Source organism: Culex pipiens, chromosome 2, assembly GCF_016801865.2.
Source record: "Culex pipiens pallens isolate TS chromosome 2, TS_CPP_V2, whole genome shotgun sequence".
Taxonomy (NCBI): Eukaryota; Metazoa; Arthropoda; class Insecta; order Diptera; family Culicidae; genus Culex; species Culex pipiens.
Window position 1 is genome coordinate 82419994 of NC_068938.1, and position 24043 is coordinate 82444036.

Genomic DNA, 24043 nt, shown 5'->3' on the forward strand with positions numbered 1-24043 from the left:
TTATAGATAATTCAATTATTGAATGGAAAATGAGTTTAAGTATTTTCAATTTTGTAAGTTTTATTTTAAATTTCTAAAAAAAAACATTTACCGTTTTTGTCTTCTCCACTGTGGACAGGGCCAATACGCACCTCCCCCCAAGAAAAGGGGTCAAGAAATCTCTTTACGAACAGCAGAACGAAGGAGAAGGAACGATTTCTTAGGGCTTTTCTTCACCCTCTCTGGCATGCATTTGCTGCCGCTCCTTCCGAAGTGCGTAAACCGCTAAAGGCTATAAAATTACATGATTTTATTTTTAATTTTTTAACTATATAGACCTCTTAGAACCAGTGTTTTTCAATGGTTCAATAAGGATGTTAGGATTTTACCTCCAGCGCCACCAGGTTAACCCTTCGTAGCGATGGCCCGTAGATGTTTTTAATGGTCCAATAAAGCAGTTGCAAATATTTTTTAAAGTTTATTTCGCCCCCCAAAATCAATCCAAAAAACTAACTTAATCCACCTATGTGGTCGGAGCCTTCCTTACTCATTACACTCAATGGCTGTACACAAATTTCATCTATTTTTTTAGATCCGGAATAAAAAAGTATATAAATATCACTTAAGTGGCCATATCTCGAGACAGGGTTGCCAGATCTTCAATGTTTTGGACTCGTTGGAAAGGTCTTTCGATAACCTAACCAATGAAGGGTCGGATGGTGGATCCGGACATAGTTTACATACATTAAAGTGAGATCCGGCTTCCAAAAAGCACACCAATATCACTTAAGGGGCCATATCTCGAGACAGGGTTGCCAGATCTTCAATGTTTTAGACTCGTTGGAAAGGTCTTTTGATAACCTAAGCAACGATGGGTCGGATGGTGGATTCAGACATAGTTTACATACATTTAAGTGAGATGCGGATATATGTGAAAACACATTTTTATACATAACTTTTGAACTACTTATCGAAACTTCAATCTGTATAAAACTCGATCTATGGGACCCTAAACCAAGTCGAATGCAACAGGTTCGGGTCAAATCGGTTCAGCCAGTACCGAGAAACATGAGCTAGTTTGTTGGCCACATACATACATACACACACACATACACACACACACACACACATACACACAGACATTTGTTCAGTTTTCGATTCTGAGTCGATATGTATACATGAAGGTGGGTCTACGACGTATTTTTACAAAGTTCATTTTTAGAGCAGGATTATAGCCTTACCTCAGTGAGGAAGGCACAATCAGGAGGCAAAAACTTTTTTTTTATTTCAAAATTTGAATGGAAATAATAATGTACTCAGCTAAAAGCAATTTGAAATGCATTTCCAGCGTTTAAAATAATATTTAACATGTCTGGGATCAATAAAAAAATAGTCAAAAAGTTTTTTTTTCGGCGAAAACAATAAAATGGGAAAATATACCCATTTTAATCACTCTAAGCCATTCGACCAATTCTCATCACTTTTGCCTTTTTCCGCTATTAAATAAACATTTTCATATGTACCAAAAATAAAGAGTTGCTTGCTCACTATTATTTGAGCTATTGATCACTTTGGAACAGTCAAAAACACTTTATGAAAGCTTGGATTCATGATCAAAGTGCTGATAGGCCGATAATAGAAATAGGTCGAAAAAGGGTATAATTCCCCTACTTAGATATTTAAAAAAATATGATTGAAAAACAACTGGGCAGTTGTAGTATGCAATTAAAAACACTTTTTTTATTTAAATACTAATACCATGGCTTGTTACTTCAATTTATATAATTTTTATTATATTGGGGAAGGAGGTTCAAATCACTAACACAAACAACAACTTTTTGTTATTAGTATTTTTTTTTTTTCATTAGAAAACCTTATAACTAACATAAATTCAGTAAACCTAATTCAGAGTAGTATTGATTCGCTGTGGAATAAACGTGCAAAATGACGCACAGCCCTGCTGTTTTGAAATGTTTTGACAGATCTCGACGGAGATATTCAAAATACGCCTCAAGATGTAAATACGCACCGATTCCGTTCCAAAACGCGCAATCGAGTTACGAAACTATCGTTTTGGTTCAAAATGTTTTCAACAAAACTTTTTAATAAAAGGGAGCTTTTAAGAACATTTTCCACAAGTACGGTTAGTGATAATCCTACAAACAACCTGCCTACATAAGTAACGCGCTAATTTCACCCCCAGCAATGCTTCCTCCCGAAAGCCGACCCGCGCCAGGCCGAACTGATGGCACGCAGCTTGCCGAAGCGGGCCCCATTGGAGGGGGTGCGCGACATCGTGGTCGTTTCCTCGGGGAAGGGCGGCGTCGGCAAAACCACTACCGCCGTCAACCTGGCCGTAACGCTGGCCGGCCAGGGCCAAAACGTGGGCCTGCTTGACGGGGACATCTTCGGCCCGTCGGTTCCGCTGATGATGAACGTGGCCGAGGTTCCACTGGTGGACGACCGAAACCGGATGGTGCCGCCGGTTAATTATGGAGTGAAATGGTGGGAGTTTGAATCTTGTTTGAATTTGGATTGTTTGAACAACTGTTGATTTTTTCAGCCTGTCCATGGGATTGCTAGTTGAATCTGGTCCGGTGGTTTGGCGCGGACCGCTGGTAATGTCCGCCATTCAACGACTGCTCAAAGGTGCTGTTTGGGGTCCGCTGGACATCCTGGTGGTGGACACTCCTCCCGGCACGGGTGACGTTCATCTTTCGCTCAGCCAGCACGTCCCACTTTCTGGAGTTTTACTAGTAAGCACGCCTCAAAAGGCGGCCCTCGAGGTCACCCGGAAGGGTGCGGAAATGTACCGAACGCTGAACGTGCCACTAATTGGCCTCGTTGAAAATATGAGCCACGTAATCTGTGATAACTGCGACCATAAAATCGAACTGGCCCGGAATTCCACCGAGGAAATGGCCGCGGAGTTGGGCGTGCAAGTGCTCGAGCGGATCCCAATTGAGCGAGAGGGAATGCATTGTGGCGACGCTGGAACGCCGTTCTGTTTGAAATTCCCCGAGTCAAAGTTTGCCCAATCGTACCAAAGCATAGCCGGGAAGGTGATACAGTTTTTGGAGAATAAAAGAGCGCAAAGTTAAACGAAACAAGTTTACTTTTTCTTCTTCTTGAGCTTCTTCATCTTCATGGTGGCCTTTACGTAGGCCTTCTTCTTACGCTTTTCCAGTGCCTCGGCGTACTTACGCTTGTTGTACCGCTGGAACTCGGCGTCCTCGAGCAGTTCATCCACTAGCGTCTTGGCCTTTGTCTTCTTGGTTCCGCGCTCGTTGTAAAATTCCAGCGGGGAATCAATCACCTTGCCGATCTGCGTTAAAATGAGGAAGAATTTCAATTTGAAATGCTGCGGGAATATTCTGTTAGAAGCCCACTTAAACAGGGTGACCACTCAAATCCCATTTTCAAATTTCCGACTGTTCCAGAACATTAAATATTAGAATTATTTAAAATCAAAAACTGCTCATAAAGTCAATATTAACCATCGAACAAAACTTGAATTTTAAAGAAATATCCAGTTTGATAAAACTCCAAGTTTTAACATTCATTTTATGTTTTAAGAGACAAATTCTTTGAACATAGTTCGCAATTCGCAATTTTCAGTGTAAGAACGGGTCTTGACCGATCTTATGCACCAGGTTCCCGACGAACACGCACTGCCCTTACACCTACATCTCACCCTTGCTCTGAGTCAGTACGAGCAACACGCTAGAACACGCTTTGAGTGTTCGTGCCAGGCATGCACACCTTCTTTTCCGGTTACGCATTTTAACTCGGCCGGGGGTGGTACATTACGTAGGGTTTGATGTAAGTATAAGCGCCTAACCATTTAAAGTGTGCCTATTAACTTTCACTAAAGCAATAACTGTTTTATTTTTAGTTTGAATTCAAAAACTAGTTGTTATTTCACTGTGTATTGTTTTCTCCTGAAATCTCCCCTATTGTTGAGTCGTGTTTATCTGTTGCTATTTCTTTTGTCGCGGTGTTTTGTTACAATTTTTTGTCCTAAGCATGTTATAAAAGTTTACCAAAAATACAATAGTAATATTTGTGTTAATCCTTTAACCATTCCATAAATTGAGTAAGGGCTCAAACCTCACTTGTTTGAAAAAAGGGTGAAGATTGAAAACAATAGACAGTAAAAATCAAGAATCAATAGTAAGAGAATGATGAGCGTATTTTAAAGAATAAAAATGAGAAGCTGGATGTATTAGATGTAAAATTAGACAATAGTTAATAAATAGAGATAAAAAAAAACAAGCGTAGATTACAGTAATGATAACTTATAGGACAGATAAAGAATTATTCAAATAAATAAATTCGCAATAAAATCAAAAGAGAAAAGACTAATGATAAATAGACTTGATATAACTAGTACATAGAGGAAAAGTATTTTTTTTAATGAAAAACACAAAGTTTGTTAAAGCAGTATCAATTGGTAAAAAAGAGTGGAAAAGCTTTGAGAGACAAGAGAATCAAAAGTAAGAAAAATCAAAATCAAATGATGGATATTAAATAGAAGAATCAATGAAGAAGTGAGAATCAGTAGAGCAAAATAAAAATATGAGATTGGTGGTAGCTGAGAATGAAGAGAAGAGAAACCCCTTTGTGCGATGTTTCAGGTACATCCACAGCAGTTGACTCAACATACTGCGAATCAAAACAATACCGTCTACAATCACAAATTACTTCCCTTTCCCACATTGTTGCGCCCCTTTCTTCTAGCCGTCTCGACTCTGACCCGCGGTGGTCAAAGGTTTACGATCCGTTTCCACAGGCCACCAGCTAGGTCATCATGAAAACCAAGCCAACGTGGAGGTAAGAAAATAGGACACTCGCAAGGAACCAGAGCTATACTGTTCTGATCAAGATAATTCGGATGATCTAACAGAACTACGGATGTAGTTAGTTACGCTCCTTCCAGGATGTTCCTTACGTGGACGTCAACCGAAGAGCACGCAACAAGGTCAGTGCCATTGCATGCTCTTAGGTATCAATCCTTGGCCTGCAAATTCTTTGAACATAGTTGTGAAAAAAAATAAAAAGGTCAAGAACATAGTATTAAAGTTGTAAAACATCGTATTAAAGTTGTAAAAACATCTTTTAAAAAATAAGACATTTCCGTAGTAACTTTTCTTTTTTTGCGTGTATAGGTATTTTTTACCTAAAGTATTGTTTGAAATCAAAAGTGAAAATAAAAACTCTACAAAACAAATCTAAAAAAATAGGGGAATTATACCCTTTCTAATCAAACACCTATCTTCGTCATATGGAGAGTTTGATGCTCGATTAAAGCTCCAAAAATACTATTTAGGCTATAAACTTACCAGCAACAGCGCCACCTCAAGTAAGCACGCAAATTTATGCCACTTACTGGCCAAAAAGATCAAATTTAATGCACTTTTGATCATAATTTCTATTTTGCGAGACCATTTCTCATCACTTGGTGGCACACACATCCAAACGCAAGATCAGAGGTTAACTGCTTAACGAAAGTCGCCATCAATATCTTTTCACTTGCGCTAACGATTTCAAAGCGCTTAAGATATAAAATTGCGTCCAACTACCGGCAACATGTTCTTTTGCACATTAGTTAGTCACTCACTTGAAAAATTATCCCGAAACATGTAAATAATTAGCAAGCACCATCAAAAAAACAAACGCGCCAGGTCGTTTGACGTTTCAATTTTGAATACCCATTCCAATCGAAGGCTGAAGAAAACCGAGCGAAGGCAAATAAAGAACAAAGGGTGGCCACCAACACCACCAACATGCTGGTGCAGCGCCTGTTGGAGTGAGCAAGTGCTGCCAGGAAACTTTCGCTATAAATGCTACTTTTCGTGAGTGTTCACTTAAAATTTCATCAATTTTGGCAGCACTAAGCAGACCCAAAAGAGCGCTGGAAGAAAAAAAAAAGAACTAAGCTGAAAATAGAAAAATGGGCGTGGCCCAATGCACTCGACTGATTAGAATGCATTTTTGAAATATTTTTGTTAATGCTTGTAAAAGGAATAGCATAACTTTTAATAAAAGTGAAAATAAACAGAAATGTTCACAAAAAGTTGCTCTACTCGTTGGTGTACTTGGTTTTAGTGAATTTCAAGGAACAATCCAGATTATCCAGCATCATTCAAACACGACCGCCTATTAGGCTTAAAATGGGCATATTTCCCCTACTCAAAAAAAACTAAAATTGACAAAAATTTCAGTGCAGGCTCAACTTGAGGGGAAGCATGAAGTTTGAGGTGGTCAAAAACACGTGCACTTTTAATTCTTCAAAAATGTTTAGACAGGGCTGAATGATTTTTCTCCAATGTATGTATGGAGAATTAGGGCGGTTTTCTAATATCGAAGATTAAGTTTTCCACCGAGTTTGCCCTCGATTCTAGCTTTGTGCGTAGCAAAACAGTTACCAGAGTTGATCTGAAGTTCATCTGTAGAAGGAAAAAAAATCTCTTCGATTAAATTTATTATTAAATAGGTACTTAGTTTTATTTTGTGTTTGATTATGTATTTTAGATAGATTTTGTTCTGTTTAGATTGGTTGAAGATTTGTTAAACATTATTTGGAACTTAATTACTATCATAAGGGACCATCCATAAACCACATGGACACATTTTTGATAATCTTATTTATGTTTTTAAATTACTTTAATATTTAAGAAAATATATTTTTCTTTTTTTTTGTAAATTTTTAATTTGTTTAAATTTTTTTAATTAATATTTTTTATCTCTTTATTTTTTTTGTAAACATGTTTTAATTCTTTTTTTAGTTTGTTAATTTTTTTTGTAGGTATTCCTGATTTTTTTGAAAAATATTTATAATATCTGTTGGATTTTTTTTCTGATTTCTTTTTTTTTTGTTTTATTTTTTTTAAATCTCTTTAATTACAGCCCGACTCAATTAGGAAAAACTTCACTTTTATTGACTTTCATTCACTTCGGATAAATTAAACCAATTTTTTTTGGTGGCTATTTTTGATTGTCGGATCAAGTGATTTTGTAATTTGATAGGCAAATAACTATTCTAATTTGAAAGTGTTTGAAAGTAAGAAAAAATCTTTATATTTTTAAATATTTTATGTTTTTTTACTTTGCTTACAATTGTTTTTTTTTCAAATTACTTATAATTATTTGGTTTTTTTTTTATTTTTTTCTTCCTATTTTTCTATATTTTCTAGTATGTATAAATGTTTTTTTTTTTTTAATTCTCTCACGTTTTAAATTTGTCAGTTATTTTTTATTAAAAAATATTATTTTTTAATATTTTTCGAGCTATGGTGCAAAATCTGGTTCCAGAAATATGATTCTTTTTTTTATAGTCACTTTCAGGTGATATTTTTCGGAAATTTTAACATTTGTCACTTTCAGGTGATATTTTTCGGAAATTTTAACATTTGAAATATTAAAAAAAAATTTAACATTAGTCACTTTCAGGTGATATTTTTCGGAAATTTTAACATTTGAAATATTAAATGAAGAAAAATATATTTTTATAGACCTCATCAAGAGTTATGCTCGATTTTGACATTATTTTTATTGATGAGATCAGGAAATTTCACATGAGTTTAATTTTTAACATTGAAAATCAAACCAATAGTTTACGAGATATCGTGTGTTGAAAATTACAGTCTAAGCAGTTATTAGACTACTACAAACAAACTAACTCACACAGTTTGGCAGTTTGCCTGCATTTGTTTGCAGCAACGTCATTCTGCATACCAGCGATGGAAGAATTATCATCGAAAGAAAATCTTTTGACGCTCATCAAAAGAAAAAAATAATTTAAGTGGTGCTAACAAGGTTATTCACAAAAAATCTTCTGCTGATTTATATTCTTCGAGAAGTTCGGGAGCGATTTTCTTTTGCGTGTTTCGTCTCTTCTCTCTTTCGCGGGTGAGGAAAGTTAGCAAGCGAAAATAATTTATTTGCGATTATTCTATCCCTGCTGCATACATTGTGCTTTGTTTATGAGTTCGTCCGCAAACAAGTTTGCGAGTTTGCATACTGTCGAACACGAAAAGGAGCGAATTTATTTGTTTGCTTGTCATAGTCTAATACCTCTTTTAGAAAGTTCCATACAAATAAAAAAATACATAGAAAAGTCTATTTGCAAAATTGAAGAGAATTACCCATTAGGATTAATAATATTAATATTGAGGCTACTCTTAATTTTCAAATTGACTAAAATAGTGAAAGAAACCTTACATCTAATGTTAAGGGCTAAAGACAATTTAAGTGAAATTAATTTGAAACTGTACAAAATACTACAAAAATATTGAAGAGATGGAAAATAATGTTTGAGAAAAAGGGGGAATTTCCATACAAATTCCCCCTTTTTTTCGAGCTTGGGAGTTTAGGTGTTTTAAACACGTATGATTGAGGTTCCCGACTTGAGTGGCCACCCTGCTATTAAATAGCTAACAAAAATTAAAGACTGATGAATCAATTTGGAGAACAACGCTCACCTGGAAGTACTTGGGCAGCGTTTTCATCTCGCTGCGCTTATAGAACCGCTTCGGATCCAACGCCGACCGCATCCGGATCAGCTCCAGCTCGTTTTTGGTTTCCTCCGTCATCTCGGGCGCCGCCAGGTTGAACCAGTTGCCACCCTTCGTCTTGGCGCGCTCTTTCTGGGGAAAATGAGAAAAAAATGTTTGTTTTTAAATTATCTTCAATTTTTCTCTGAGAAAACTAGTTTAAATCTTCTACAAATCAGATTACTAAAGAGACATCACGTGTCCCAGCCGTGCTACCTGTCCCGTAACCCGGTTCCTTTATCAAAATGTCCCTTTGAAGAAAAACAAAATGTCCGCACAAGAAAACGCGGCAAAGATCTTCAAACTTCAAATCTTCACCTTTTAATTCTCTCGGCGGTGAGTTGGAAACCGTCAGGAGACAGTGTTGCTCCCCAAGTACCAGAACAATCCGCGCAGGGAATGTCCTCGTCCCAGAACGGGAACTAACTGTCCCGCAACATGGCCCCAAACACCGTTCAATGTCCCGCAGGCCTTACAATGGAACCCATCAACTTGAGGTCGAACCATTAAGATTACTGCGGGAGGGACCGGAACCGGATTGAGTCGAGTCGGAACAGGCGCGGCAGCTTGGGGACGCTTTCAGGTGTCGAATAAACATCATGGTGAACCATTCAGGTAGATTTTATACGTTTCTATAAGAAAGTTTCTCACCCGACTTTGCTCCTTAATCTGGCGATCGGTCATCGAAAGGGTGGCCAAGTTCTTCTGCTTTTCGGTGGCCGGCGTCACAACGGCCGTCTTCATGTGTGCGTCCACGTCGGTGAGGGCCAGCTCCTTCACGGAAACGGCTTCCATCCGGGAGCTGTAGCGGGCCTTACGAAGCAGTGTTGATTCTTTTGACGCATTCAAATCTTCGCGGAACAAAAGTTCCGTGCCTCGTTTGGCCTTTGAACTGGACGGCGTAGCGGCGGGTGACGTGCCGAGGATCTCGAAGATGTCCTTGCTGGGTGGGGGGAGGCCTGAGATCGTAAACGTTTAAAATTCTCGCAATAATTTTAAAACACTTCCGTGAAACTAACCTCCATAATCGTCGTCATCTTCTTCGTCCTCGTCGCTGTCTTCCTGGGATGTTGGCTTCTTGCTGGAGGGTAGAAGAACCGGTCGGAAGGTTTCACTGCAGTCGGCAGTACCGGCTCCGGCGGTGTCTATCGTGAAAAGATCCATCGTTGAGTCTGGAACGAACGAGGAAAGCTGCAGTACCTCGATCCAACTTCAACGCGTGTTTTTGTTTTTGGGTTGTTTATGCTTTGATTGTGTGCGTGAGGTAGGAGATTGACAGCTGCGGGCTTGGTAGCGAAAGCGCAGTGTTGCCAAGCTGAACATGGAAATTCAAGCAAAAGAATTTAGTCGGGCCAATTTGTAATATATTATTTAAGTTTTAAGAATAAACATAAACAATGTGGATTTGTAAACAAACAGCACATTTCCAGAGTTTTTTTTTTTAAAAGGACCAATAAACTATTGTCCCTCATATGTTTATAGGACCTAATAAAAAAAAAACTCTAGATTTGTATTAGGGACCTACATAGGGAAATGAAATGTTTTGGGAGAAATTTCAAACAATCAAAGTCAGTATAGTTATCTAGGTCCGCTCTCACGCACACCATTTGTTTTGCTGGCCGGTACAAAATTTAACCTCAATCTTTTCCGTGTACGTACATGCAATACATACGCACGTAGATAACTCTATCAAATTTAAGGTTGAAAAACTTGTAGTTTTTCTTTGGTGCTGGCAGGATTTTCCAAAACAAATTGAATAGGTCCTATAAACATATTAAAGACAATAGTTTATCCAGGGTTTTCAGCGTAAATGGCGTTCGAATGGTGAACGCCCGAAATGTCAAAATCACGCAGTGGTACCAACATTACGAAAAAAGTGTGCCATGGCATGACAGCCGCTTTTTTTTCTAATGTTGGTGCTACTGCGCGATTTCGACATTTCGGACGTTCAACATTCGAACGCCATCTTCGCTTAAAAACCTGGATAGAACCTCTTAAAAAAAACTCTAGAATTTGTATAATAAAAAAATAGCAAATTAAAAAAATCAAAGAATTTCTTAGGTCAAAAATTTAAACAGAAATTTGCAAAAGAAAAAAAATAAGGTTTTAAATCTCAAAATTTCTCATACACTTTTCCCTTGAAAACTAGACATTTCGACGCCAACATTTCAAAAAGCATCATGTACAAACCATGCGTTTTGAAAAAAAACGCATTTGAATGTTGAGCATCCATTATCAATTCCCATCCCAAGATGTTCTAATGATAACAAACGATGAAAAACGTTGCTTTCATTGATACTTAATCATCCAAATTCAATAAAACATTATATCCGTAATTTTATTTGAGAAAAACAAACATAACTTCTTTTGAAATCACCAACGTCTATATCACCCTGCTGTCATTGAGGGGGACGCTTTGTTATGATTCGTTTTTCTTCGCCAAATGTACATGGCGCTTTGTTCATGTTCCTTTTTTTTCGTCACGAGGTTCATGTAGTCTTTTGTTAAACAGGTTGACAGGGCTATATAAACAGGGACTGCTGATGCTGCTGATGGCAGAGATTTTGTTTATGTTACTTTATTTAAAATCATGATTGAACAGACTTTACTGGAGTAACTTTTGCTCATTTTTGGTGGAGAGGTAGGTTATTAGGAGTACTTTCAGAATATGCAATAACCCAGAAAGTGTCAAAATGTACATGATGCCTTTTGAAATGTTACCGTCGATTTTTAAGATAAGATATTTCAAGTTTAAAGATAAATAATAATAAAATCAATAAAATAAAATAAAAAAACAAAGTAACACAATAATTTATAAGAAACCAATACTTTAAAAAACAGTATTGGATTTTTATTGATTGTAGCTAGATATATTTCCAAAACAAATAGAATATTCTAAATCTTAAAAAAAATAAAAAAAAATCAATAATTCTAGAGTTTTTTTCTGAATAGGTCCTATAAACATATTAAAGACAATAGATTATAGAACCTCTTGAAAAAAAAAAACTCTAGAATTTGAATAATAAAAAAAAGCAAATTAAATAAAATTAAAGAATTTCTTAGGTCAAAAATTTAAACAGAAATTTACAAAATAAATAAAAATAAGGCTTTGAATCCTAGTTTGAATCTCAAAATTTCTCATACACCTTTCCCTTGAAAACTAGACATTTTCAAGATAAAATATTTCGAGTTTAAAGAAAAATACCTAATGCAATGTGACGCTTAAAATTTGGCTTGCGCTTTTTCGAGATACAGAGAAACCTCTTTTTACGCGGTGGCGTTACGCTTTTTGTTTCGTAGATTTCTCTTAAACCATACAATATTTTTGCAAGCTTCAAAAAGCGTTTTGTAGATCTAGACAAAACCTACAAATTGCTTTAAAAACATTGCAAAAACGTTGCATCGTTCCAATAGACAAATCAGAAACGCACCGCGTAAAAAGAGGTTTCACTGTATTTAAGTTTTATAATTGCATCTTTTTTAACATTAAAATGGCTGCAACTTTAGATCCTTAAGTCCTAATTGACTTGCCAAAAAACAAAAATGTTTGTTTTTTAGAGCTCTAAAAGTGCTCCCAACACTAGTCCCAACACCACTTTTCTCAAAAACTTTACCCAGAATTGATACGTTCAAAAAACTGATTTTTGCAGGTTCGCTCAGATGCTTTCTCTAAATTTGGTCGTAGAATGCGTAGATTGCGAGATAAAATGTTTATGTCTTCAACAAAGTTGCTTGGATTAGCAAGACCAACAACTTCGCCAACAACTTACTAAAAGACAAAAAATCCCAAAAATATTCCTGAAAAGCTTGATTTTCAAAAGCACCATAATCGTGAACCACCCTAATTTTCAACCAAATCAAAAGTTGCTCCTTTCTATTTGCAACAACTCTTCTGAAGACACCAAAGCTCCAAAAAATCAAATTTTTTCGGAAAATAAATTTTCCACTTAATTTTGCGATCTGGACCATACATTGTGCAATGATTGTAAACATTCACTGACGTGAGAAGGATTAACTGTTGGTTTAAAAAACCACATTGGGGAATTAACTTTGTTTTGCTTGAAATCTTTACGGCTGTGCTTTTGTGCCCTTTTCAAATTGTTGCCTCTCTTGATAAATTACAGACATTTTGGTCAGCGTTGCACATACTTCTGCAACTCGGTTACCAAGAACTCTGCCCTCATCTTTGCAAAGGTCGTAAAGTCGACCGCCTGACCAACGGTTTCCCTAACAAACACAATCAAAATAATCCGTTTTGCGAGAGCGAGGTGGGGGCACAAAAAAACAGAACGAGAGAGAATTTCGCTAGCGCGCGCTTGTGTGTGCGTGTGAGCTGCGACGACACACTGCGCTGCTCGCTTCTCGCTCTCTACTCGCAACGCGCGGCTACCAAACCAGCCTGCTCTCTCTTGCTCTTGTGTAAAAGATTGAAGAGTGCAGAACAGTCGAAGTTTGTTCGTTGCCTGCGAAGAAGGAACAGCAAAAAAGCGCCTCTTTTTCTCTTTGCTGTCTCAGTCGTGTCTCGGTGGCCGCCATTAAAGCGAGACAGAAAATTGTGTGTGCCCCACGGAAAGTGTGTGTTATTTTGGCCTGACCCAAGTGCTTGCGTGAAACATTCGTCGAAAAGTGCGAACCCCGCCGGAACCTGCTACGGACCGGACCCGGCCCGAACCCCTCCCGGATTGAGGCCCCGCAGCTGTGGTCGATCCCAGGTGAAAAAATGATTCCCTCCCCGCCAGCTGCCATCTTGGTCTTTCGCTGCTGGCTTGCTGTGCTGTGACACGGCGTCTCGCTCGAATTTTTCCATCGCCTTCTGGTTTTTGGGATTGGCGGGATGTTCTGTTTTTGACAGTTCCTATTTTTTTGGAAATTATTGTGGGAAAATCGAATAAATTTTATTGCATTAAAATTTTCGATTTTTTTGTGAACGAAACCGAGCTTGGCTCGAAAAATTTGATTCAAATTTTCGCTCCGATTTGGTTCGTGGCCAGTCTGAGGGTATGTTTGTATGTGTGCTTGGGCTACTTAGCATATTTTTGTAAAGGGTCTAGTCTAAATTAGTAAAACTTTTGCACATTTAAACGCTGAAATTTTATTTTTTAAATAGTAATACATTATTTCTGACAAAGAACTTTGTCTTAAAGTTCTATCTGCGGTATTAATCCAAAATTTTTGAAGATGTCGCGCGTTCCCATCGCATGCCCTTGAGGTGGCATTCTAGGTACTTGAATCTTACGTCCCAAGCAGATATGATGTCCGCAACGCAATAGTTTTCTGTCAAACATACGAGAATTTCCCCTTTAAACGCTGAAAGATAGTCTCTGGAGGATTTAGTGTCGATCAGACTTTTACGGAGTGACCACACAAGTCGGGAATTCGTCAAAATCCGGAAAAAATCGAGAATTCGTGAATTTTTGTCAAAAAGTCAGGAATCCAAGCATACTAAGTCTTGATTAAAAAATATTTTCTAACTCTTGAATAGATTTGTAATTTTCAAATTGATTTCACTCAATCATTAAATTATTCCACTCTCGTAACTTACTTAAGAAAACTCAGGTTCCTTTAACAAAAAAAAAAAATAAAATCCAATCGTTCTTAGTTCTGAATGAAAGAATGGAAAAAAAACTTATTTACGTTTGAAAACATGGCGAAAATATTAACATTGCAATAAAAATAAATCTCAGAAATTTTAATTTTTGCAAATATATTTAACCCTCCACTGCCTATTTTTTTATTTTTCCCGTGTCATTTTGAGCAACTGGAATTTTGAGCAACTTTTGTTTTTTATGTTTTTCTTGTTTAATTTTTTGTATTTTAATTAGCATATCTTGTTAAGTTTATGTTTGTTTTTGGTAGTATTATTATACTTATTATACCACCTCCAGAGCCGTACCTTGGGTCCACGGCGCCCTTGGCGAATTTTATATTCTAGGTAATTAGTTTTTGCACAAAGCAAACCTATTTTCAACCTAAAATATTCATATAAAATATAATATATAATATATTTGTTTAAATTTAAAAAGTTAACAACACCGGTTAGGCTAAAACTAAAAAAGTGATGTTCAGAACTGCTTGTGTGCTCTGATAATATTGGTCTTATTGGTGAAAATTTACAGCAGTTTTTCCTATTTTAAAACTATAGTATTTTGGAAAAGAACATGTAAATTTTAATGTACGAATTGCTTAAAAGGTAAAATCGAGCGTCCCTTCTTTGATGAAAAAATAAATTTAGCATTAAGTATGAATTTTCAAAAACACTTCGATTGAAATTTTCATAGAATTGATTGTGGCGCCCCTAAATATTTTTTTTATATTTTAAACCAAATTATCTAGTTATTTGTAGTTCTACTTTATAATTTGGCGCCCTTTCTGTTTCAAATACCTAATGGGGATGTTATAACTGACATGCACATTTTGTACAATCATCGATTTCGGCGCCCCCCAAGGGCTGGCGCCCTTGGCGGTCGCCAACTGCGCCAACCCCTAGGTACGGCGCTGACCACCTCTTATCATAACATTTTGCCTATCTAATTTTTATTTTTTTTCCAGACACTTTTCCAATATTTTCTTTGTTTTTCACATTTTTTGCTATAAAATGGCACCATTATCATTTAAATTGTAGAAAAGTGCGTAGAGGCATAGTCTGGGACACTTAAAAAATTACTGCTTTTTACTTAAAATATAGAAAATGCCCCGCCAAAGTTAACCCCTAAAAAAATTACATTCTTAAAAACATTGCCTAAGTCACATAAAACAAGTCAATGTTCCAACCCTAAAACTTTCTAAAATTTAATTTTGAGAGTTTTTCTTTCCAATGCCTTTTAAAGATCAAAAATTGGTTGAAAAATTGATTTTTGGTGATTTTTCAGATCGAAGCCCTTCTAGAGGCGCGGTTAGGTTGTAGAGGGTTAAAGAATTTGTCTCATCACACATTTTGAACAAAATAAGAGGTAAAAAAATGGAATCCTGTGAAACTGATTTTTTTATTGACAAAAAAGTGAAATACTGAAAACAAGACAAATCAACATTGAGTAACGCAAAATAGCAGAGTTTTTAAATCATTGGCACCAAATTTCCATCGCACTACCTTTTGAGACGACAAATTATTGAAAAACATGTCATGCGAAAGTTCAATAATTGAAGGGGTCGTACCGCCCCTCCGTCACGTAACATCAAAAAACGAACCATGGATTCGTGATGAGGGACAAAAGTACAAAGTTTCACGCCAATCGAAGACTGCTGTGAAGAATGATCCTACTCTGAATCAAAATTGAAGTTTTTTTTAATTTGTTGTTAAGTTTCTGTAGTTTTTGAAAATTGTCATTGGTTTTACGTTATTTAGATTTTTGTTTTTGATTCTTGATATTTATTTACTTTTTTATAATGAGTTTTTGTTTGAAATCATTTTCAAAATAAGAAATGAATATTATTTGAGTTTCTGGAAATGTCGGGAATTTGAAAATGGGATTGGAGTGGTCATCCTGTCATTTGTTTAACATCCGGATATTTGTGAAAACACATGTGTATACATAACTTTTGAACTTCTTATCGAAACTTAAATTTTGTTGGAACTCGATCTATGGGACCCTAAACCGAGTCAAATGCGGCCGGTTTGGCCTAAATCGGCTCAGCCAGTGCTGAGAAAACTGAGTGACAATTTTGGTAACACACAGACAGACAGATATTTGTTCAGTTTTCGATTCTGAGTCAATAGGTATACGTGAAGGTCGGTCTATGAGCTTTATGTAAAAATTTCATTTTTAGAGCAGGATTATAGCCTTATTTTAGTGATAGACATAAACGTGAATGCGGCCAGCCCTGTTGCTTAGTGTTTACCCCAGCTATGATTCGTTAAATTGTATTGAGCTTTAGCAAGGAGCCGAACAATGCGAAGAGTTAGAACCGTTAACTCAAGCTTATCTGATATAATCGCACAAATTGCATACGCCCTTTGCAATAGTAAAACGTCTAAAAGTTTCTCTTTCTTCGTACCGACACAAATGCATATGGTGTTGTGTCATCTCTTTCTACGGGCAGAGGCCGTGTGCTGCCTTTTTTCGCAGTGCCCCGCCATGTGTTGGTGTCGGATCGTTTCGCTCACACACCTCTATGCGCGCGAGAGTGTGTATTTATAGCTAAAGAGAGAGAGAGCGCATCTACCCGCTTCTCTCTCACTCGCTCTCTGCACTTTATCTCTCGTACTCGTTTATTGGACACATCCCGTCGCACTTTTTTCGAAGCGAATTTTGAGGGAAAAAGTGCGCAAAGACGCTACCAACCGAAAAAGTTTTGCTTTGTGTGTTTCGTTCAAAGTAGGCTTTCGTCCATCTCACTTTCCACAGCTTGTTGTGTTGTTGCTTCTTCTCTTTCTGAGCGCGGTTCGTCCTGTCGTCTGTTTTTGCGCGCTCGTGGAATCTCTGGAGAGGTGAGATGGAATGTTGCGACAGGTATAGATTATTGTGTGTGCGAGATGGTCTTTTGTTTTATTTTTGTTCCGATCTTCCATTCAGGATTTTTTTTTGTTGGTTAGTTCTCTTCAGATAGTAAATTGTTTACTTATTAACGAAACCTGCTCTGTCGCGCTCGGCTGAGAATAAAAGAGAAACCGTTTCGCGCCCTCAATCGTTTGATCAGCTGTCTCTCGCTAGTCGCTGTCGTGGTATTGGGCAAGGTGAAATCGAACTAAAAACGATTTTGGACCCCTTTTTTGCTGTTAGTAGGCGCAGCAGACTAATAACCCCTTCACCAACTGCTGCCAACTGTGTTTACATTCACTTTTTGATGTTTGCTTTGGTTTGAGTTCAATATTCTAATCGTGCGACGACTATTGGCCTACTTTGGTGGACTTGTTTTTCATAATGGTCGCATGCACACTGTTGCAATTTCACTTGAGTATGCTGGCGCGATTGGTTAACCTCTTGAAGACCATGCAATTATTGTAAGCAGCCGATATCAACTGTCAAATTGAATTACCGAGCTGTTAAGCTAAGTGCCGGCTTCATAGGGTTGGGCAAGATGCAGAATCATGTGATAGATTGGGATCCGATCAACGACCGGATGTGTAGATTGAGGATTAAAGGGCCGTTTCTTTAATTATCATATCTTCAACGTACCTTGCTCACACGAGGAATCATCCGATGCCGAGAAGGAAGCGTTCGACGCAAAGCTGGAACATAGACAGTTGCCTGCAGAAGGACTTGAAGTTTGCACCGCATCGGAAGGGAGGAGATGTACAAGCTGGTGATGGGGTCGAGTGACGGTACGGAGCACGATTTTCCCTGGAAAGACATCCACAAAGCACGTGGTTTTGTGCTTTTGACCGCTGTCAGTCGATCCAATTCAAAAAGCTGTTTTTAATATGCTGGAAGCTAGGCAGTAATTCCAAGTAATTCTTATTAATTTTGAGCTAATCCGTGTAGTTTCTGGTAATCCCAAGTAATACTGGGAAATCAAAAGTAATCCTTAACATATTGCCAGTAATTCTGGTAATTCCATTCAGACTGGTCAGTAATCCTTGATGCTGGAAACCCCTTGGGTCGCCCCTTATAGCCACGAGACCTGTACGTACAAACCCCTTTAAAGTAATCGAGCAGAAGGTGCTACAAACGATCTACGGTGGAGTACGTACAGCTCGGAACGAGAGGCATTATAAATTGAAGTATTCTAAAGAATACCTTGTCTTGCAGCTTTCTCTAGCTAACCCGGTACCGCAAACGGCCCGAAAATTGAGTCGTCGGCGGGAGCGGCCTTCACGGGGCCCATCATGTTCACCACGAACAACATCCAGACGGGCACGCCCGTCGGGATCCAGTACCAGACGGCGGGCGACGTCAACAAGCAGGTCAAGATCGACGCGATGAAGGCGACCCAGCAGACGCCCGAGTTCTCGACGTTCTACGCCAACGTGAACATGATCCAGAAGCTGACGCCGACGTCGCAGGCGCTCAGCACGGTGAACCTGGCCCAGCTGGCGGACGACACGAAGACGGTGCAGTATCTGCAGCCGTTCAGCTACGCGAACTGCGCGCTGGTCAATCAGATCCCGAACGGCGTGACCGGTATCACGGTGGACGGACGGCAGCTGGTGGTGAACAAACCCATCACGGTAGGTTTATTCGTTGGAGGTCGCTTGATGGGGTCAGAGCGTGTGTACAGCGTACCTTTCTCTCTGTAGTCCTTCCAGAACACCATCTCCAACATCAGCTTCAAGTGCGACGTGTGCGGGTTGATGTTCAACCACCTGACGCTGCTGAACCACCACAAGCGGACGCACAACCAGGACGGCGAGAGCACGTCGGACGCGATTACGGTGGTGACGCAGCCCCAGAACCTGGTCCAGGCCCAGAACATCATCTCCGAGACCGGGCAGAACCTGGGCCAGATTCAGATCGTGGCGACCGAAGCGCTGGACCCGGCGCCGCAACAGCAACATCTTGAACAGCAGCAGCAGCAGGCTCAGCAACAGGCCCAACAGCAAGCTCAACAGCAGGCTCAGCAGCAAGCCCAGCAACAACAGCAGCAGCAGCAACAACAGCATCAACAGGTGGTCCAGATATCGCACATCAAGGATAAGATCCAAAAGTGCATCACCTGCGGAGGTCCCATCCAGAACAACCCGAAGCGCAAAGGTCCCAAGCTGATTCGCTGCGAGTCTTGCATCAACAACGACAACGCCCACAATGTCAACAGACGTAGGTTCTTCAGCAAGTTCTTGCTGTTCAAATGTGTACTAACAACATCCCATCCCGTATCAAAACAGCTACCCAAATCTTCGTCGCCCCGGACGGTGACATCAAGTTCGAGATTGGCGAAATTCCCAACACGTCCAACAGCAACTCGTCGATCGATTCGCTGATGCCGACGCAGATCACCACGATCAAAACGGAACACATCCAACAGCAGCAGCAGCAGCAACAGCAACAACAGATCCAGATCCAAGCTCCGGCGCCTTCGCACCCGGTCAAGAAGCGCAACCTGGCCACGGTGACCAAGTGCAACAAGTGCAACGGCTCCGGCGTCATCATCGTCGGCGGCAAGAAGCAGCACCTGGCGGCGGCGGCGGCAGCGGCCTCGTCCAGTCCAGCCGCGTCCATGCACCAGCACCAGCAAACGTAAGCAGAAGCAGAGCTCTCTTGCAAAACACTCATAGTCTCGCACCTAATCATTGTCCACACACTGTCCACCACGCCACGTGTAACGACCCAGGCCATGTGAGAGATGCAATAAAGACTCTAAGAAACCCCAAAAAAACCCCAAACCAATCCGTGCCTATCATTCACCCTCGGTTCCGACGTTTTTTTTTCTTCTGTTTTTATCTGTTGTTGCAGGCAGGAGAAACCGTTTACGTGCAATACGTGCGGCGGTCGGTTCTCGCGGTATTCGAGTCTCTGGTCGCACAAGAAGCTGCACTCGGGCGAAAAAAATTACAAGTGCAACGTGTGCGGGATCGCGTTCGCGAAGGCGGTGTACCTGAAAAATCACACCCGGATACACACCGGCGAGAAGCCGTACAAGTAAGTGTTTGAAGCTTTGAATTTATAGGGAACGTTGAAATCTGCGTTTTTGGCAGCTGTTCATACAAAAAAAAAAAAAATGCAATTATAATATTCGAAAAACTGTATCTTTGGTCTAAACAATGAAATTAGGAAAATTATCCTTTTGTAGGCCTCTTCAAAAGAAATGATTGATTTTAAAATTATTATTTTTTTAAAAATCAGAGAATTTATAAAAGTTTCATTTTCAAACATTGAAAATCTAATCAATAGTTTCCGAGATATCGTCAGTTGAAAATTACAGGCTTATTATGCTATTCGGTAAAACTCATTTTCAGCGATTAAAATTCATTGTGAGGCTGGCTACTAATTGCCCGATTTTTTTTAAGTCTCAGAGAGAAATTTGTGGAAAATTCTCTCAGCTTTTCAAAAATATTTTTCTCAAAAATGTTATTAGAAAGAAGCTTTAATTTCAAAACGGTACATTTTGTAAAAAATAAAAAAAATGGTCAAGTAGGAATTTACTTTTCGATCGCAAATTTGATTTTGCTTAAAAAATTGATGTTTTAATCTTTTTTTGTCCATGTTTTCAATATTTTCCAAAAAAACACGATTTTTTCAAAAATTATATCTCCTAAACCAGATTTTTTTTCAAGACCTTCCTGCACTATGGCAAAGAAGAAGTCTTTTTTGTCCCCTAAAATATATAAACCACATCAAAATTAAAAATTGCGTAATTTGGGAATTTAACGTTTAGTGAGAAAATTCTCTCAGCTTATCAAAAATATGTTTCTCAGGGGTGTAAAACAATGATGTTTTAATTTTTTCTTGTCCAGGGTTTCGATATTTTCCTAAAAACACGATTTTTTCAAAAACAAAATTTCTCCTTAACCTGATTTTGCACTATGGCAAAAAAGATGTCTTTTTTGTTCCCAAAAACAAATAAAAAAAAAATCGAAAATAAAAAAAATACGTATTTTGGGAATTTAACTTTTAATGACGATAAAAAAGTTAAATAAAAAAAAAATCCCTGTACCTATTTGTTCTAAGAAATCCTAATCTTAACTTACAACTTTGCCGAAAACACCAAATCGATCAGAAAATCCTTCTCAAGATACAGAATTTCATACTCAAGATACAGAATTTGCATGACCAGCCCCCAAAAATGAATGGAGGCTTGTATGGAAAAACTTAATTTGAATATTCTTTTTACATGGAAAATTCGTGGACAAAGTTTCATCCAAATAAAAAAAAAATACAGTGAAAAGCCTATTTGCAAGATCGTCGAGAACCACTCAAATCTGAAAATTCAGAAATTTAAAAATTTAAAAATCCATCAATTTAAAAATCAAAAACATAAAATACAAAAACATGCAAAATCTAAAAAAAATAATGAAATGAACTTAAATTGTTGTTCGAAAAAAAAAAACACAAAAAAAAATCAATTCAATGAACTTGAATTGCTGTTAAAATAAATCTACAATCAAAAATTTCAAAACCTTGAAATTAAAAAAAAAGAATCAAAAATTTAGAATTTTAAAAACAACTTGAAAAATCTGAAAACTTGATTTTTTTCTTCAGTTCTTAAATGCAAAAACAATAAAATTTAAAAATAATAATGTAAAAATGCATTTAAAAATTTGTTTTTTTTTTAATTAGAAAATCTGGGGACTTCAAAAATGTAAATACAGTTACTCGAATTTACTAGATCAAACGAAATCATAGCCAAAAATTATCTAATCCAGTTTTTTCTTGTTTTTTTTTTCAAAATTTGGATCTTTACTCTAAAAGTTATTCAATTTTTATAATTTAAGATGGTGGCAAGAATTGCGGCGCATTAGAAGAATTTCAAAAATTTTAATAATTTCAAAAATTTTAAAAATTTCAAGAATTTTAAAAATTTCAAGAATTAAAAAAAAATCAAAATTATAAGAATTTCAAGAATTTCAAAATTTCTAAGATTTTTTTTTTAAGAATTTCAAGAATTTCAAGAATTTAAAAATCTATAAATTTTAAAATTGAAGAATTTCAGAATTATGACAAAAAAAAGAAGAAGAAAAAAAGCTATTGAGTAAATTGAAAATTGAACAATGAGAATTTAAAAAAAAACAGAGTCAAAGATTTTAAGATTTCAAGAATTTCAAGAATTTTAAAAATTACAAAAATTACAAGAATTTCAAGAATTTCAAGAATTTTAAGAATTTCAAGAATTTCAAGAATTTCAAGAATTTCAAGAATTTCAAGAATTTCAAGAATTTCAAGAATTTCAAGAATTTCAAGAATTTCAAGAATTTCAAGAATTTTAAGAATTTTAAGAATTTTAAGAATTTGAAGAATTTTAAGAATTTCAAGAATTTCAAGAATTTCAAGAATTTCAAGAGATTCAAGAATTTAAAGAATTTCAAAAATTTCAAAAATTTTAAGAATTTCAAGATTTTTAAGAATTTTAAGAATTTCAAGAATTTCAAGAATTTCAAGAATTTTAAGAATTTTAAGAATTCCAAGAATTTCAAGAATTTCATGAGTTTAACCCACCGGAGGTCTCGTACGTGTACTTTGTACACAGTTTGTAAAGGCACTTGTAAGAAAGGCGAAAACACGCGATTAAGAATTTAAGAATCTATGAATTAAAAAAAAAAAAAGAATTTAAGAATTATGACAATTCTGTACAGACTGTAAACAATTGCCCTGCACAGTCGTGGATGTTCGCCGTATGGTTGCCATTAAAGTTCGCGCATTTGACGCGCGGCTTATGCTTTAAACAAAACAAAACAAAGAGATTAGGAAATGAATAATGAAATTAATTCGATAGGATCTCAATGAGTTTTTTCTAAGCGTAAATTATTCTAACTTCTACGCTCTTTCTCCACAGATGTGGCACCTGTGGAATGCAGTTTTCGCAGTCCCCTCACTTGAAAAATCACGAGCGAACGCACAGCGGTGAGAAACCGTACGTTTGCGAGGTAAGCACAATAAATTAAGCTTAAATTACGCGGAATGATAACTCTTTGTAATTCTTCAGGTTTGCGACAAAGGATTCGCCCGGCACGCCACCCTCTGGAACCATCGGCGCATCCACACCGGTGAGAAGCCCTACAAGTGCAACCGGTGCCAGTCGGCGTTCAGCCAGGCAGCCCACTTGAAGAACCACGAAAAGGTTTGTGTTTTTAGTAAACGACTTTGAACATCCGTTTGATAACGCAATTTTTATCCTAATTTCATAGGTTCATTCCGGTCTGAAACCGTTCAAGTGCGACATCTGTTCGGCAGCGTTTGCCGATCGGTTCGCGCTCAAGCGACATCGTGGCATTCACGAGAAATATGGTAAGCTGATTTGACCCCTTTGTCTTGAAGTTTTGAATAACTCAGCATTTTTATTCACGTTTTCACAGGCCAAACCGCGCCACTGCATGGTCAGATCGTCCACAAGGAGGAAATCATCGAGATGGACGAGAAGTCGCGCGAGGTCATCATCGGCGCGATGTAAAGAGTGTAACGGTCGATTCCGTTGCCTCGAAAGTAGTGATTAACTAGTTGTCGATATAGATTGTCTCTTTTTAAACAAAAAAAAATCGGTAAAACTAAACATTATTGTGTTCACTCAGGAATTCAGTGAACCCGTTCGATCGTCAAGTTTGCGCTCGAGCAGCAAACGGCGTAGCCTAGATGGAAGCCATATTTAAAACAAGAAATCTTTACGTTTCGTTTTTTCGTCGTAGTTAATCTTATTAGTTCTTACAAAATTGCGCTAGGGATAGAAGATATTTTTTAAATTAAATGATTAAAAGAAAACCTATTAATCTGGACTATTTTGTGATAGTTCTGTTCGAAGGAAACCTTCAAAACTTGTAAAAATTTGTGAAACGCATCCACGCAATTCTAGAAGAAATTGATTTATATACACAAAAAGACGCAAATGTAATAGTATATCAACTTTGTACATAAGGTTTAAATGTATTATGGAATAAAAAAATCTTCAAATTTTGGCGCCATAATCGAATGATTATTCTTATTTTA

The 24043-nt window shown here is 37.5% G+C and overlaps 3 protein-coding genes across 4 annotated transcripts in view; 2 read left to right on the top strand and 1 right to left on the bottom strand.

Moving 5' to 3' along the window:
• The window catches only part of LOC120428121 (zinc finger protein 287), a 75566-nt gene extending 51545 nt beyond the window's left edge, over nucleotides 1–24021 (top strand). The window contains exons 1-9 of one of the 2 annotated variants that reach the window (XM_039593106.2): nucleotides 12974–13246; nucleotides 18221–18639; nucleotides 18709–19225; nucleotides 19294–19645; nucleotides 19862–20047; nucleotides 22899–22989; nucleotides 23049–23183; nucleotides 23251–23350; nucleotides 23419–24021. In XM_039593106.2, the coding sequence (XP_039449040.2) occupies nucleotides 18298–18639; nucleotides 18709–19225; nucleotides 19294–19645; nucleotides 19862–20047; nucleotides 22899–22989; nucleotides 23049–23183; nucleotides 23251–23350; nucleotides 23419–23513 (1818 nt within the window). In that variant the 5' untranslated portion in view covers nucleotides 12974–13246; nucleotides 18221–18297 and the 3' untranslated portion in view covers nucleotides 23514–24021. Of the gene's footprint in view, nucleotides 1–12973; nucleotides 13247–18220; nucleotides 18640–18708; nucleotides 19226–19293; nucleotides 19646–19861; nucleotides 20048–22898; nucleotides 22990–23048; nucleotides 23184–23250; nucleotides 23351–23418 lie in introns of those variants that run through there. The other variant, XM_052708219.1, reaches the window with a different exon arrangement.
• LOC120428127 (iron-sulfur protein NUBPL) lies at nucleotides 1960–3080 on the top strand. The gene is made up of 3 exons (XM_052708220.1): nucleotides 1960–2122; nucleotides 2183–2484; nucleotides 2543–3080. The coding sequence occupies exons 1-3, from the start codon at nucleotides 2063–2065 to the stop codon at nucleotides 3078–3080; spliced, it is 900 nt and encodes a 299-aa protein (XP_052564180.1). The 5' UTR covers nucleotides 1960–2062.
• Nucleotides 3077–9787, bottom strand: LOC120428129 (deoxynucleotidyltransferase terminal-interacting protein 2-like). Its single transcript, XM_039593111.2, has 4 exons — nucleotides 9554–9787; nucleotides 9186–9493; nucleotides 8463–8627; nucleotides 3077–3304 (listed from the first exon to the last, which is right to left on the bottom strand). The coding sequence occupies exons 1-4, from the start codon at nucleotides 9696–9698 to the stop codon at nucleotides 3092–3094; spliced, it is 831 nt and encodes a 276-aa protein (XP_039449045.1). The 5' UTR covers nucleotides 9699–9787; the 3' UTR covers nucleotides 3077–3091.
• Nucleotides 24022–24043: the final 22 nt, after the last annotated feature.